This window comes from Podarcis filfolensis, assembly GCF_964270895.1.
Source record: "Podarcis filfolensis genome assembly, chromosome: 6".
NCBI lineage: Eukaryota > Metazoa > Chordata > Lepidosauria > Squamata > Lacertidae > Podarcis > Podarcis filfolensis.
The window spans coordinates 44,869,366-44,882,824 of NC_139609.1; the positions used below are offsets into that span (position 1 = coordinate 44,869,366).

General features: G+C 40.1%; 1 protein-coding gene and 1 long non-coding RNA gene across 3 annotated transcripts in view; one reads left to right on the forward strand and one right to left on the reverse strand.

Moving 5' to 3' along the window:
• FAF1 (Fas associated factor 1) overlaps nt 1-3,487 on the forward strand; it is a 166,513-nt gene extending 163,026 nt beyond the window's left edge. Inside the window, exon 19 of the mRNA XM_083619586.1 lies at nt 2,358-3,487. Coding sequence (XP_083475712.1) covers nt 2,358-2,441 — 84 coding nt within the window. The 3' untranslated portion in view covers nt 2,442-3,487. The remainder of the gene's footprint in view (nt 1-2,357) is intronic.
• Nucleotides 1-13,459, reverse strand: part of LOC310765080 — a 62,527-nt gene that overhangs the window by 25,266 nt on the left and 23,802 nt on the right. The gene's annotated exons all lie outside the window — the stretch shown is intronic.

Below are 13,459 nucleotides of genomic sequence, written 5' to 3' on the forward strand. Positions count from 1 at the left end.
TGCTATACTTTGTAGAAAATGCTATATCACAAATCCTTTTTAATGGTCTTTTAAAACATTTTATAATCTCAAGCATTCATGGTATGGTGTTATGACATATTTATGTATGTGGTAGAATCTAGTTGGTGTCATTCCGCTGACAAAAGGCATGCATCAGTGGAACAGGGAGGAATAGAAAGTTAGGTGCTCCCTTCCCCTCCCAAAGACCACCACTCCATCTGAAATCTGCCTCGGAGGGTCCCCCAACCCCCAGAAAATTCCCTTCCTCCCTGTTCTGCTGACAGATGCCTTCCATCAGCGGAGCGTCACCAGGTGCAACAAGCAGTATAGAATTTAAAATACTGACCATCCAAACAAAATAAAATCAATTCAATTTTAAAAACACAGAAAAATGGAACGGTTGAAACAAAGCTAGAACACCAGTGGAGGGCTGAGGTGGGAACTAATACTAGGAATAAGACTCAAGTAACAATGGTATGGAACTATCTTTTTTCTGTTCACAAAGCGGGACTTCAGCAACTACTGGAACTTGATTTGTTCAGTAATGCCTGACATAAAAGTGCCCTGTGTTTGTGAGCAGTAGACAGTTACTACTTATTTCAAATTTTAATGCACCCTATGTGGTTACACGCTTGAGCCTTTGATTGCAGCTACATATTCCAATGCAGTTATTCATCATACCACAATTCACTGCCCATGTACAATCTGCCAGTGTAAAGTAGTTTTGCATACAGAGTATGAGTGTGAGAGGGGGGAATGGCAATCTGGTCTAACAAAACATGTATTTAATGTTTTCAGGTGAGATCCTATCCTAAAAGCTCAAATTGTAATTGCTGGGAAGGTATACTGTATGTTGTTGTTTGTTGTTGTTTAGTCGTTTAGTCGTGTCCGACTCTTCGTGACCCCATGGACCAGAGCACGCCAGGCACTTCTGTCCTCCACTGCCTCCCGCAGTTTGATCAAACTCATGCTGGTAGCTTCAAGAACACCATCCAACCATCTCATCCTCTGTCGTCCCCTTCTCCTTGTGCCCTCCATCTTTCCCAACATCAGGGTCTTTTCCAGGGAGTCTTCTCTTCTCATGAGGTGGCCAAAGTATTGGAGCCTCAGCTTCACGATCTGTCCTTCCAGTGAGCACTCAGGGCTGATTTCCTTCAGAATGGATAGGTTTGATCTTCTTGCAGTCCATGGGACTCTCAAGAGTCTCCTCCAGCACCATAATTCAAAAGCATCAATTCTTCGGCGATCAGCCTTCTTTATGGTCCAGCTCTCACTTCCATACATCACTACTGGGAAAACCATAGCTTTAACTATACGGACCTTTGTTGGCAAGGTGATGTCTCTACTTTTTAAGATGCTGTCTAGGTTTGTCATTGCTTTTCTGTATACTGCTTGTCATTGCTTTTCTGTATACCGTATACTTTACACAAAAGTGTACATGCATATTGTAGTAGAGCTGTGCTCCTTTCTAATGTATGTGTTTCACTAGATAGCAATTGTTGGTAAATCACACAGTATGGTTTCACAGGTGTGGATAAACAATTTCCAGTAATATATCTTTTCAAGCCCAGATTTTAAACTTGGAAAATGTAATAATATCCAAGCACTATCGGAGAAAGAAAGTCAATTGAATTTAAGCATGGAGTGAGCTGAAATGGATTTGTCAATTACTGTCATACCTCATGTTACGGCCACTTTAGGTTACGTGTTTTCGGGTTGCGGACTGCGGGAAACCCGGAAGTACCGGAACAGGTTACTTCCGGGTTTCGCCGCATGCACAGAAGCGCCAAATCATACCTGCGCAGACGGGGTGCTTCAGGATGCGAACGCTGCAGGTTGTGGACGTGCCTCCATCACGGATTATGTCCGCAACCCGAGGTTCCACTGCACATAGGTGACATGCTTTCTGCAATGCACTGCAAAATCAAATTGCAATTATTAGAGGATGTCTAAGCCATTTACATATTTGAAACACCAATTAAATTAAGTGAGTATTTTGGGTCTATATAGAAAAAAGTGCTAGGCATGTCGTTTCTGTCCTGTGTACCTGTAAGATTCCAATAATCTCACAACATAACATCTGCATTGACAAATGCTGATAGATTCTCTAAATAAAGAAAATGAGAGACCTTTTGCCAGGTACACGAAATGCAACTTACAATAAACCTATCTTTCTTGCAGCCCATTGCAAATATATACATATTCTTATGTATGAATTGATGCTATTTTCCTGAATGCTATAAGTAAAAAAATTAAAAGGCTCTAAAATAGTTATCAGTCTGCTTTTGAAAATGTATATGACGGCTACCTGTACTTGTTTTTTCAGGGTTTTTTCTGTTTTTTTTTTGTCTTCACAGGTGACCCAGCTGGATCCAAATAAATCATTACTGGAATTAAAATTGTACCCTCAAGAAACACTTTTCCTAGAGGCAAAAGAATAGATCGAGCCAGATTGGAGGACTAAGCAATCCTTTGATAATGAACGAGGCACGGTGAACGCTTTATCCAAATCACCGTGTACTGTCATTTAACTCAAAAATCAATGTCACAACTCTGCCTCTTTCAAGAAGCCGGAAAGGAAGAATAAACATAGCTCCTTAAAAGTTTTCCATACATGAGTATATGTTTCCAACCTCATTTAAATGAGCAGAAAAGAAATATTCTGCAGTAAACACTGAACACTATGACTCTGTTGCTCACTTACCATCTGGCTTTTGTTATAATTAATGCACTGTTAAAATGTGAGTGATTGTCAAGTAGAATTTTTACTCCTCAATTACCCCCTTTTCACCAAGAATTCTTGGACATTTCTGCCTGTACTTTTGACACTAGAATACTGTATATTTGATATTTCGGTGAACCAGTGCTCTCATATATATGCATTTTCTTCCTGTGTTTGAATTTCTACTTCACCACCTAATTTTTTAAAAAAGGCAGAAAATCAACACATGGGACATTTTCAGCCTTGGAGATTTAACAGTATTATAGTAGTAGAAAGCAGAAACCTTTTTTGTTTTGTTGGTACTTTCTGACTCCTTTCATAAGATGTAAGGTTTTGTTTGGAGAATATAGTTTGACATATATGCAAGATATTTATTTACCTTTTTCCCCTTTTGGATCTCAGTTCCAATTCAGTTTAGGGAGTACTTTCCATTACACTGCAGTGTGCTGAACTGCTGATGATGTGAATATCTAAATAATGTTCAGAAATGGGCCAGTGCTAAATAACTGGTATCTAGCTGATAGTTCAGTAATAAGTTGATATTGACTACCAGCCTCTAAAAGTGTTTCAAATAGCAAACACACATTTTATTTTATTTTTTGCTTATCATTGTGGAAGAAATTACAGGAACCCTTCTCTCTGCCCTTTATTTCCTTTTTGCTTCCTTTCATTCTGGCACTTGTTTGTATTTTTTTCCTGCTGTTTTAAAGCACCTTGTTTATTTCACCAAACAATAAAAATGTAAAATTACAGTGTATTAAGAAATCTTCCTCATTGCATTTTCATTATTGATCCTGACTAATGTGTACCCAGGGAACTGGTTCTGAAGCCTGAATTATACAAACCAAACCAACCCAACTATACCTGCTGCCTAAAATTGTATCAAAATAATTTTATAAGCTTTTTGTTTTTTTAAAAAAGCAACAAAAATCTAGGTGTAGGGTATAGAATTTGAGAGCACCACAAAAACATCAGCTACTAAACAGATCATTGGTTTTTCTGCATATAACTCAAGATTGTATCCAAGTATGAAGATTTAATATGAATCAGAAACAAACGTATAAACATTGTCAGTGGTGTTCTGCTTTTCAGAATGTTGGATATATGAAATTAGTGTATGATTATTAGGTGGCTAGTAAAGCCGATATATTATTTTTTACCAAAAATGCAAAATGTGGATGGGGGAGTCTTCTAAAACAATTACGTTAGTGAATGCACACAGGACCTACAGTGATGTATTCATGTCACACTATTTCATGCCCCCCCATCTACAGTACATGAAACTCAACATTAGACAATATGGAATGTATTGGAAAGATCCAGCTTGTTACCTTAATTGAAAAGCTATACAAGTTGCAAACAGAAGAAATGTAAAAAACATATTCCATACCTAAGTAGGAAGAATGAAATCTACTCCAAGTTAAAAGCCCCATGCAGTTTAATTAGAGACAGTTAAGGTCATGCTTAACCCTTCCAATGAAATGAATGGAACTGTGGTCTACCACTTGTTTCTGCATCAAAATTCTCTCTGAAGCAAGTGGATTCTGAATTGTGCCCTTAATTAGCATTCATCTGCAAATGTTCATTTAGATTGTTGTCAACCATACTTCTAATGAGTGGGCTTGCTGAAATATTGATATGCATTAGCATGGTTTTCACATCACATTAATGGTTTAATGTGAACATGCAGCATGCTAGTGCATGGTGCTCAAACGTTCTTGCTCTGTTCCTCCTCTGCTCCTGCTGCCGCCATGCCACTACGAAACAAGCCAGAGTCTGACTTGCTGTGACATCCAAACCTAGGTTCACAGTTTGTTTCTCTCTAAATTCTGGTTTGTTTTCCAGCAGTGTAGCAGAAGCAAAGAAGAATTTTCCAGTGCTATGCACCAACACACTGCATGTTCATTTTTATGTATGGTTTAATGTGATGTGGAAACCAGATCATTGTATAGAATATTTTTTAAATTACCTTTATCTTATATAATAAGTTTCATTTGTGAGATCATTGTGCTGTTTTTATCTTCTTCAGCTTTATTTCTTATATTCTGGCTACACATTTTCACTTCCCTATTAATTTATTAAATGTAGTTTAATCTTCCTGTGACGTATTTTATACCATGCTTCCATTTTACCCATCTGAACATCAACATTTGTTTACTTATTTCTTTTCATCTCGCATGATCTCATAATCAAGTCGCAAATGCACCCAAATGATTGACAGGAATAGCAATTCGAGGTTTTAAAGGTAGTTTCCTATACTCTTCCACAACTTGATCTGAATTTGTGGATATGTTTATGCTGTGTGGTTGGTTGGTTAGTGAATGTATACATCCAGCATGAAATTGGCTGTAGGCTTCTGTTGTGCCAATTTGGTTGCAATTTTCTCCATGTAAAATTAATTCCACCTGCTGTTTACTTTTGAGTCTATGAGGCATTGTCTTGGAGGACTGCAAGAATGCATATCTTCCTATTGAAATAAAATATTGCTAATGATTAGTTTATTCCTAACATTTGGATTTTTAGGAATACAAACTTCTGTAATCAAAAGCCTTCACAAATATGGGCCCACAATGCTGCTTGTTGTTCATGTAGCAATAGTATTTAATGACAATTTTATATGTGCCCATTTTTTCTGTTTCAAAGCCACCGTATTAGTCACATTTTCTTTGCTGATATCAATTCACCAGCCCTTTATATTCAATATGCAAGCTGTTATCCCCACCCAAATGTTACATTGTTACGGTGGATCATATCTTTGATTCCACTTTTACATTGTCAGGTCCCTCATATTAATGGATTATCATTAATGTCTTGAATGCATTAGTATTAAATCTTAAGGCATTATTGTTGTCAATTAATGGAAACTTGTAACAAAGTGTTCCTTTTTGTGTCTATTATCCCATTCAGTATGATGGGGAAAGGGGGAGGCTCCCTGGCAGCAGCAAGTGCTGCCTCCGATGTACCTCCTCATTTTTACATTGCTGTTTAAACTGATATTAGAGGTTATGCAAAACCCAAATGTCTCCTCTGTATTCTCTTCACCTACACTCTTTACATTTAATGGGGGTGAGTTTTTATGGAACCGCCTTAAAAAAAAAAAGATGTAGCAGAACAGGACGACAGCTTTCATAAATTGTACTTTTTCAGTGACATTAGAAACATTAAATAAATTTGCAGTTACACTGAAGTTTCTACTAAAATCTAGTTTACCTTTGTCTTGGAAGAGTCCGTGATTGTTCTTTCATTCCTCTCCATAACTAAGAGAAATAATGTCTTTTTTCAAAGATCAAACACTAAGTAGTCCAGGGATGAACAGCGTAGCCTTCCTTGTGTTTGATGGGGCTTTTGAAGGCACAACGAGGATATAAGTATAATATAGTGTATTCCCATATACTTCGGGTTTGTTTATAATTTTTATCAAGGCAACAGTTTGGCATGTTAGATCTGGGCTGCAGTCCAGCTCTACTTGCACATCACTAGTTCTGCACAACTACTTCTTTTAATTTCTAATAAAATTATGTATCATACCTTTCAAAATGTGTTTTTACTCAAAACAGTTTACAAACAAGTATTGTGATAAGAGCACCATTTCAGTGTTCTGGACACAGACAGGAACATGCATCCATATTTACATACAAAGACTCAACTAGTCAGTTCAGTGTGACACTTGCTTACATCAACCTCCCCCTTAAAATAATATGGCCCAAATACAAGTAAACAGTTCTGCAAGTTGAATGAGTTTTAGCTGTGTAGTGGAACTTCCTTGTACCCTTTAAATCAGTTCTATCCCTTAAATCTGTTTCCCCAATCCCCCAGAGCAGATTTGCAGTGTGTGCAAAGAGAAAAGAGGGCGGGAAGTTCCACTGTGCAGCTGTGCAGGTCACTGTGCAGGACAGAGTCACTGTGCAGGTGCCTCTGGGCCCCAGCAAAGCTTTTGAGGGCAATTAAGACAGTAGCTGCTACCACGGGTGTAGCCAGGATTTTCGTTAGGGGTGTAGGCTTTTGTTGGAGGGCAGAACCTCAGATTTGTATTTTACTGATTTAGAGGGGCCGCAGCCCCCCCTTGGCTACACCCATGGCTGTTACTGCTGATTCACCTAGTGCAGTGATGGCCAAACTTGGCCCTCCAGCTGTTTTAGGACTACAATTCCCATCATCCCTGACCACTGGTCCTGTTAGCTAGGGATGATGGGAGTTGTAGTCCCAAAACAGCTGGAGGACCAAGTTTGGCCATCACTGGTCTAGTGCTTCTGTTCTCATTGCCAGCCTGTTCACAGCCATCCATTCCCACTGCTGCTTCTCAACAACATCCATCCTGCCCCCCAGTAGGTTGTGGGGAGCATCAGGGTACTGCAGGGAGGAAGATCCAGGGGGAAGCATGCCCTGGTCCCCCTCAAATATTTGGCAGGCTCTGATTTTTTGCAGTGCAGATGTGTATCCAGATGTAAATCTGTATCTACCTTTGCATGAGCCAAAACCTGCTTTCTTGCATACATCCCTTGCTGACTATGTTTCCAGAAACTGATGTTCTTGGGGCTAGCTTGTTGCAGTCTTCTGCAATATTCCTACATGTACTTAAGTAGCAATAAATGTGTAATGGCAACTGGTCAGTCCAACTCACCAGTAGAGGGATGTGCTTCTGAATTTATTCTGGAATTCTGCATATCACAAGCCTGCCACCTATTCCAACATACACATCATCAATTCTCCTACTGCATTTTCTGGTGTTTTGCAAATAGGCAACGTTTTAACTGAGCTTCAAGATGCACTCAGAAAGTGGAGTGTGCATCCACTCAGAATTGTTGCTATCTTGGTATGGGCCATTTCATTTATACAAGGTCCTGCATTAAGTTCAGCTCCATGGAGGGAAAAGTGCATATTTTAATAAGAGGGTGTCTTTTTAAAAAAGAAAAAGCTAGGCTTTTATTTATTTTATCTGCTACATTATATTCCACCTTTCTTCCCTCGTGTTACTCAAGGTGGCACAAATGGGTTTCCCAGAGGAAATCTTCCATCAAGCCACTTGACAGAAGTGAACCTGCTCACCTTCCCTTTGTGCCCTAAGCCACTTTACACAAAGTTTGTGCGCAAGAGGCTGGGAAAATGTTTTTCCAACACTGCACAGAAAGTTGCAAATATGTTGCAGCTCTAAGAAAATACTTCTATGTGTTTGTATAGTTCCACTTGCTCAGAGGAGACTGGTGGTTTGTTGTACGTTGGCTGCACTTGTATAACTTTGTGTCAAAGGCAAAAGATTATTGAACTGAGAAAAAGGAAGCCGAACTCTTGACTGGCTGCATTAAGAAAATTCCATAGGCAAGTTATTTCTCTAAAAAGGAGGCAATGGCTGATTGGGGCAAATGAGACAAATGAAAGCTTGCCTCTGAGAGGCAAATGAAAGCTTTCCAACATGTATGTATTTATTTCAGTTATTAATTGCTTTTCAGGGTCAAGCTATCACAAAGTGAGAGAGACAAGAGAATTTTTTAAAAAAAAACACTAGAGTATCAGACAAAATAGGAAGCTCCGAGTGGAGGCAACAAATTGATTCATGAAAAAAACTGTTAAAGCACCTAAACAAGAGGTAACCAACACAGTGCCCTCCAGATGCTGTGGACTGCAGCTTGCATTATCCCTGACCACTGGCCATGCTGGCTGTGGCTGATGAGAGTTGCAGTCCTAAACAGCGACACCAAATAGGCTACCTCTGACCTAAACTCTTTTAAAGAGAGGCAATAGTAAAAAGATAAGATTTAAAGGCTTTATTGAATACCAAAACTCAGTGGGCCAAGTAAATGTTAACTGGAAGAGAGTTCCATACAGTGGAGCCACCACTGAGAAAGCCCTGTCTTGTGTGCTCATCGACCATGCTGATTTCACAATAGGCACACATGGCAAGACCTCTAATACAGATCTTAGATTACAGGCAGGGAGCGATGGATGTAGGCTCTCCTTAGCAAACTGCTTTAAGTCTCTAACTGCCAGGAAATTAAGGATGAAAATAGATCAAATCTAAAACCTATCAGCATTGTTTGGGGGCCTTTGTCTTTTAATGAAGGCTTTATAGTCCATGTTCACCCTGAATGTCAATGATATACACCCAACTTGCAGGAACATATTTGTATATTAAGATTTATTTAAATCATTTCGGGGGGTTTTCATGGAAAGAGCCTGTTGCTTTCAATCTTGCTCGGTTTCATGATGTTACTTTTGTTTATCCATTCAGTGTGGATATTGCAATTTATATTTGTATCTAAACCAATAGGTTTGGGGCTTACTGTATTTGCTGTGCTTTTTCAAGGGGTTGGGCTGAATAGAAATTAAGGTGGTATGTCATATGGGTCCCATTTGAATGCTATTAATAATCTTCTAAAATGCAGAACTTACTTGTATTTCCTCTAGATGCTCAATGTAACCCCGAAAGTCACTTCTCTCTTTGACAGAAGCCAGACACATTTTGGAACCCCAAAAGTTCATTGGTGAAGAGGCCTGTCCAGACTGCAAGTCATTTATTTCTGTTGGCTAATAATACCAAGTGCCCATCTGAAGTCAAAACAGCAATGTTCCATTTTAACTGTAGTGGACCTAATCTCAGAAGGTTTCCTCAGTCTATCAGAAAGGCCAGGAGGCTATCTGAACCACACAAGACACCCTTCTCCTTTGGATGAAGTCTGATCAGTCTCCAGACCCCAAAGGCAACCCCACTGATCTGTCTATTCTTGAACTACCAACACCCTTAGAATTTTCACCTCAGTCTGAAGTAGACTCACTCAGGGTGACTCTCCTACAATTCAAACACCCCCATCTGACTACAGCAAACCTACAAAGTTTGCTACCAAGCCACACAATCCTAATATTACACTTGGGAACCAGGAAGAAAGGAAGAAAGGGGAAGGATCTAATCTGAATTCTACAAACCTGGCTAAATATGTATATGGTAAACAACTAGGGTTGGCCCAAAAGATTTTGCTGCCAGAGATGGAATGGCAAATGTAACAGCTACTTCCATTACTAGAAAACATTTCCTCTGAGTTCTTTATCACATAGTAAAAATCAGAGATATCGGTAATGTCTTCCTGGCCCAATTTATGTGCCCTTTGAGACATTTGAATAAATCACAAGTTAACAGTTAATGGTTGATGTGAGGGTCACTAAATAAAATACAGTGGTACCTCGGGATGCGAACGGGATCCATTCCAGAGCCCCGTTCGCATCCCGAACGGAACGCAAGACGTGCTCCGTTACTTCCGGATTGCCGCGGAGCGCAACTCGAACGCGCTCCACCCAAAGCACATTCAACTCAAGATATGACTGTATTTGTTTCCCTACACTTGCTTAAACAGATAGAAGGGCTTGTGCCAATTTTAAAGATGACACAAATGTATTGTGTGAAACATGCTCTACAAGGGCCTTTGCAGCTGCCCTTGAAGGCTCCTGAGAAATTGCAGCTAGTCCAAAATGGAGCAGCCAGATTAATATCTTACATTAGCTGCAAGGGGCATGTACTACTTACTTACTTATTATTGCTTCCAAGATAAACTCAAGGTGGTAGTGCACACCTTCAAAGTCTAGACTCAGGATAGTTCCTTAAGTTAGTTCCCATCCTTAAAGATCCGGGAATGTTAACTAGGGTTCCACAAGGACCACTGTGTTTACCGCCAAATGGACTTGAGCCCTTTTGCATATACTCCTAGCAAGGGTACATGAACATGAATGGGTGCTTGAGCACCTTACCTTGCCCCTCCCCAGTACCCTCTCAAATTTCCTAGGTCAGAAGAAGGGGAAAGTGAAGGCAGCAGAGCTTCCTTTCCTGCCAAGAAGTGCACTGAGACTACCAACTACCATGGAACAGGAAGTTTGACAAGATGATTTTCAAGGTCCCTTCCAATTATACAATTGGAATTCTAGTAATTACAGCCACCTCTGGCCTCCCAGAGTAGAGGCAGCATGCTTATGAACACCAGCTGCTAGGGAGCAATGGTGGGAGAGGGTTATTGCTCTCTTGTCCTGCTTGTGGGTATCTTGCCATTGTGGAAAAGAGGATGCTGCACTAGACAGGCTTTTGGTCTGATCCAGCAGCACTCATGTTTTTAACACTTTCCTATAGGAATGATGGGATGTGCGGTCCCAACATCTTCCTTAGCAGAAAAGGCCATTCCACTAAGTTGCTAGAGCTGCTTCAACTACCAAGTCTTCTTTCTCCTGCCTCGGGTAAATTGAGACAGCAGCTAAAAGGGGAAGACAATGGGCCCCTGCTTTTAGCTCGATATGAACAAGTCCCTGCTTGACTTATGCTTCCTCTCAAGTAATTGAACAGGCAAAGTTGCCTTTGTGATCTTTTCTTTTCAGTTACTTGCCACATCTCGAATGGGCAGTCCCAGCATCTGTTGGCTTAGAGGCCACTGCCAAACAAGCATTTGGGATAGAAGTTCCTAAGCTTTCGAATCAGCTTCCTATCACAGTGTGACAGATCTGGGAACCTAACCCTTTTCAACAAGTGGTTAAATCTTATTTAAATCTTATTAAATGATATGAATCTTACTGTGCCCTGCTTTGGGAAATGATATGAATGAAAAATGGGTTCAAAATAAATAAATAAAAGTGGTGTCACTGCAACAAGGAGGAGGAGGAGGAGGAGGAGGAGGAGGAAGCAAAACAATAAAAGCAGGAGAGGGAAATGATGTTTATGACAGGTGACAGGTAAATCTGCAAATGATTGCCTGAACATCCCCCGCTCCAGATAATGCAAAGCTAACAACTGCTCTTGTTATGTCCTTATTTGAATGCACCATTAAAAATAATTATTATTTGAAAGTCTGACCAATGAGAAAGTCCCTGCAGAACCTGAGCATGAAATTAGCAGCCAGTTTTCTAAGAAATACAGGATTTCAATATGTCATGGGGCATATCTTCTACCAACGAAAGGAGAGAAATATACTAGACATTATTCAGGCTCATGCTTATATTTAAAGTTAGCACAACATGAGGCGATTTTTAAATTGGAAACTCAGTATAGGTCACTCTAAAAAAGGAGGTAATGGACTCTTATTAAAGACTCACTTTGCAACTCTTAGATTTGTGCTAGAAAAAATGTACGTAATTTCAGATCATAACACAACTGGAACCTACAAAAAAATTGAGGTGTAGTTCTCCTGCTCACTATTCCAGTCAGGTGATGCAGCCATGCCCCTCTCTATAATACTCCATTTGATTCCCCTTCTTATCTGGTTCTTCCACACGAAACAAATAGTCTGCATTCCATGGCCACCTCACAGCCCTTTCCAACAGTTTTGTTGTACTTTGGTGAACTCTAGGACTCAGCCGAGCCTGCTAATACCTCCCTTTTGTGGGGCTGTAGGGCTGTTTTGGCTATGTAAGCATCTGCACTCACACTTGGATGTCAGAAATAGATGTAATGATAAATCTGTCCCTAAACTGTTCACCAAGAGAGATTTATTTTTCTTTTGTTTTTATAGCCTTTGCTTTATAGCCATGTAGTTGTGGGAGCTTGACAATGGACTCTCCCTGGACCCTGCATTTATCATTTGAGGTCTTCCTCCATGTGCCCTCTCTTGAGGGAGGTGTAGACTGACAACACGAGAGTAGGCCTTTTTAGAGGTGGTTCACAAAATGCTCTCCCCAGGGAAGTATGCCCGGCACCATCAATGGCTGCTTTTAGGCACCAGGAAAAAACATTGCTTTTCAGTCATGCTTTTGGCCTATAACTTGTAAAGTTTTAGATATTGTGGCCTCCTTTAGTTGGTGGGATGTGTTGGACTGCCTTTTATGTATATGACTATGTTTTGCTTTTCTGTTGTTTTAATTTTAAATTGGATTTTTTTTTTTTGTATTTTATTGTAAGTCACTTAAGCTTACTTTTTGTAATAAAGAAGGTGACCAGTAAGTGCAACAAACAAACAAACCAACAAACTTTATTGCTGGAATATGGCGACTCCATACTTCAGAGCCAGGCTCCAGTATGAAGCTGCCATTTTGGAACTGATTAACAACTTTTACACTGTGGAATTTAGTCTCAAGAGATCCTGAAAATTACTCACTACAGGAAGTCATTATCCTTCGTTTTGTACTTGTTTATACTGTTGATCTTGCTATTCCTATGATGAATCACTACTGGCTGCTAGTTTGGAATGAGGCCCACCCATGCTGATGGGTTCCTGTTCTTTTGCTTGGATTCTGTATTCTTTCTCATGCACTGCTGTTTAAAAGAGAGCTACTTGCTTTATCACTATTTCTCCCATGACGGCCTCAAACTGCAGGCAGTGTGGATATGGCCTGGGTGCTGAGTGGCAGGGGGAAGTGGGACCTTATCAAAGAGACAAAGTTATGCAGGTTATCTTTCAAAAATCAGTCCAGTGTAGGGTATCATTCAGGTCATTGTTCTAGATTAACTGTGGCTTCAGGTGGCATGCATTTGTTTAAAACCGTTTTTAAAGCTGTACTTCTATATTGCTGCAACCCACCCTTGGACTCTTCAGTGAAGGGCAGGTAAAAGATCTAGTAAGAATAATTGCTACCAACTAGGGCCCTGTGGCTGCTGGGATGAGGGTGGGGAGGCAGAACACTGAGATCGGGAGAAAGGAATGCTGACCCAGTTGCTCAAGAGCATAACAGACCAAAAGGTGAACGTTTGCCCTCAAATTTTAATATAACATGTAGGAAAGCATGCTGTCTGGCAGCGCCTTGTGTTTATATTTTAGCATGGACTTCTGGTCATGA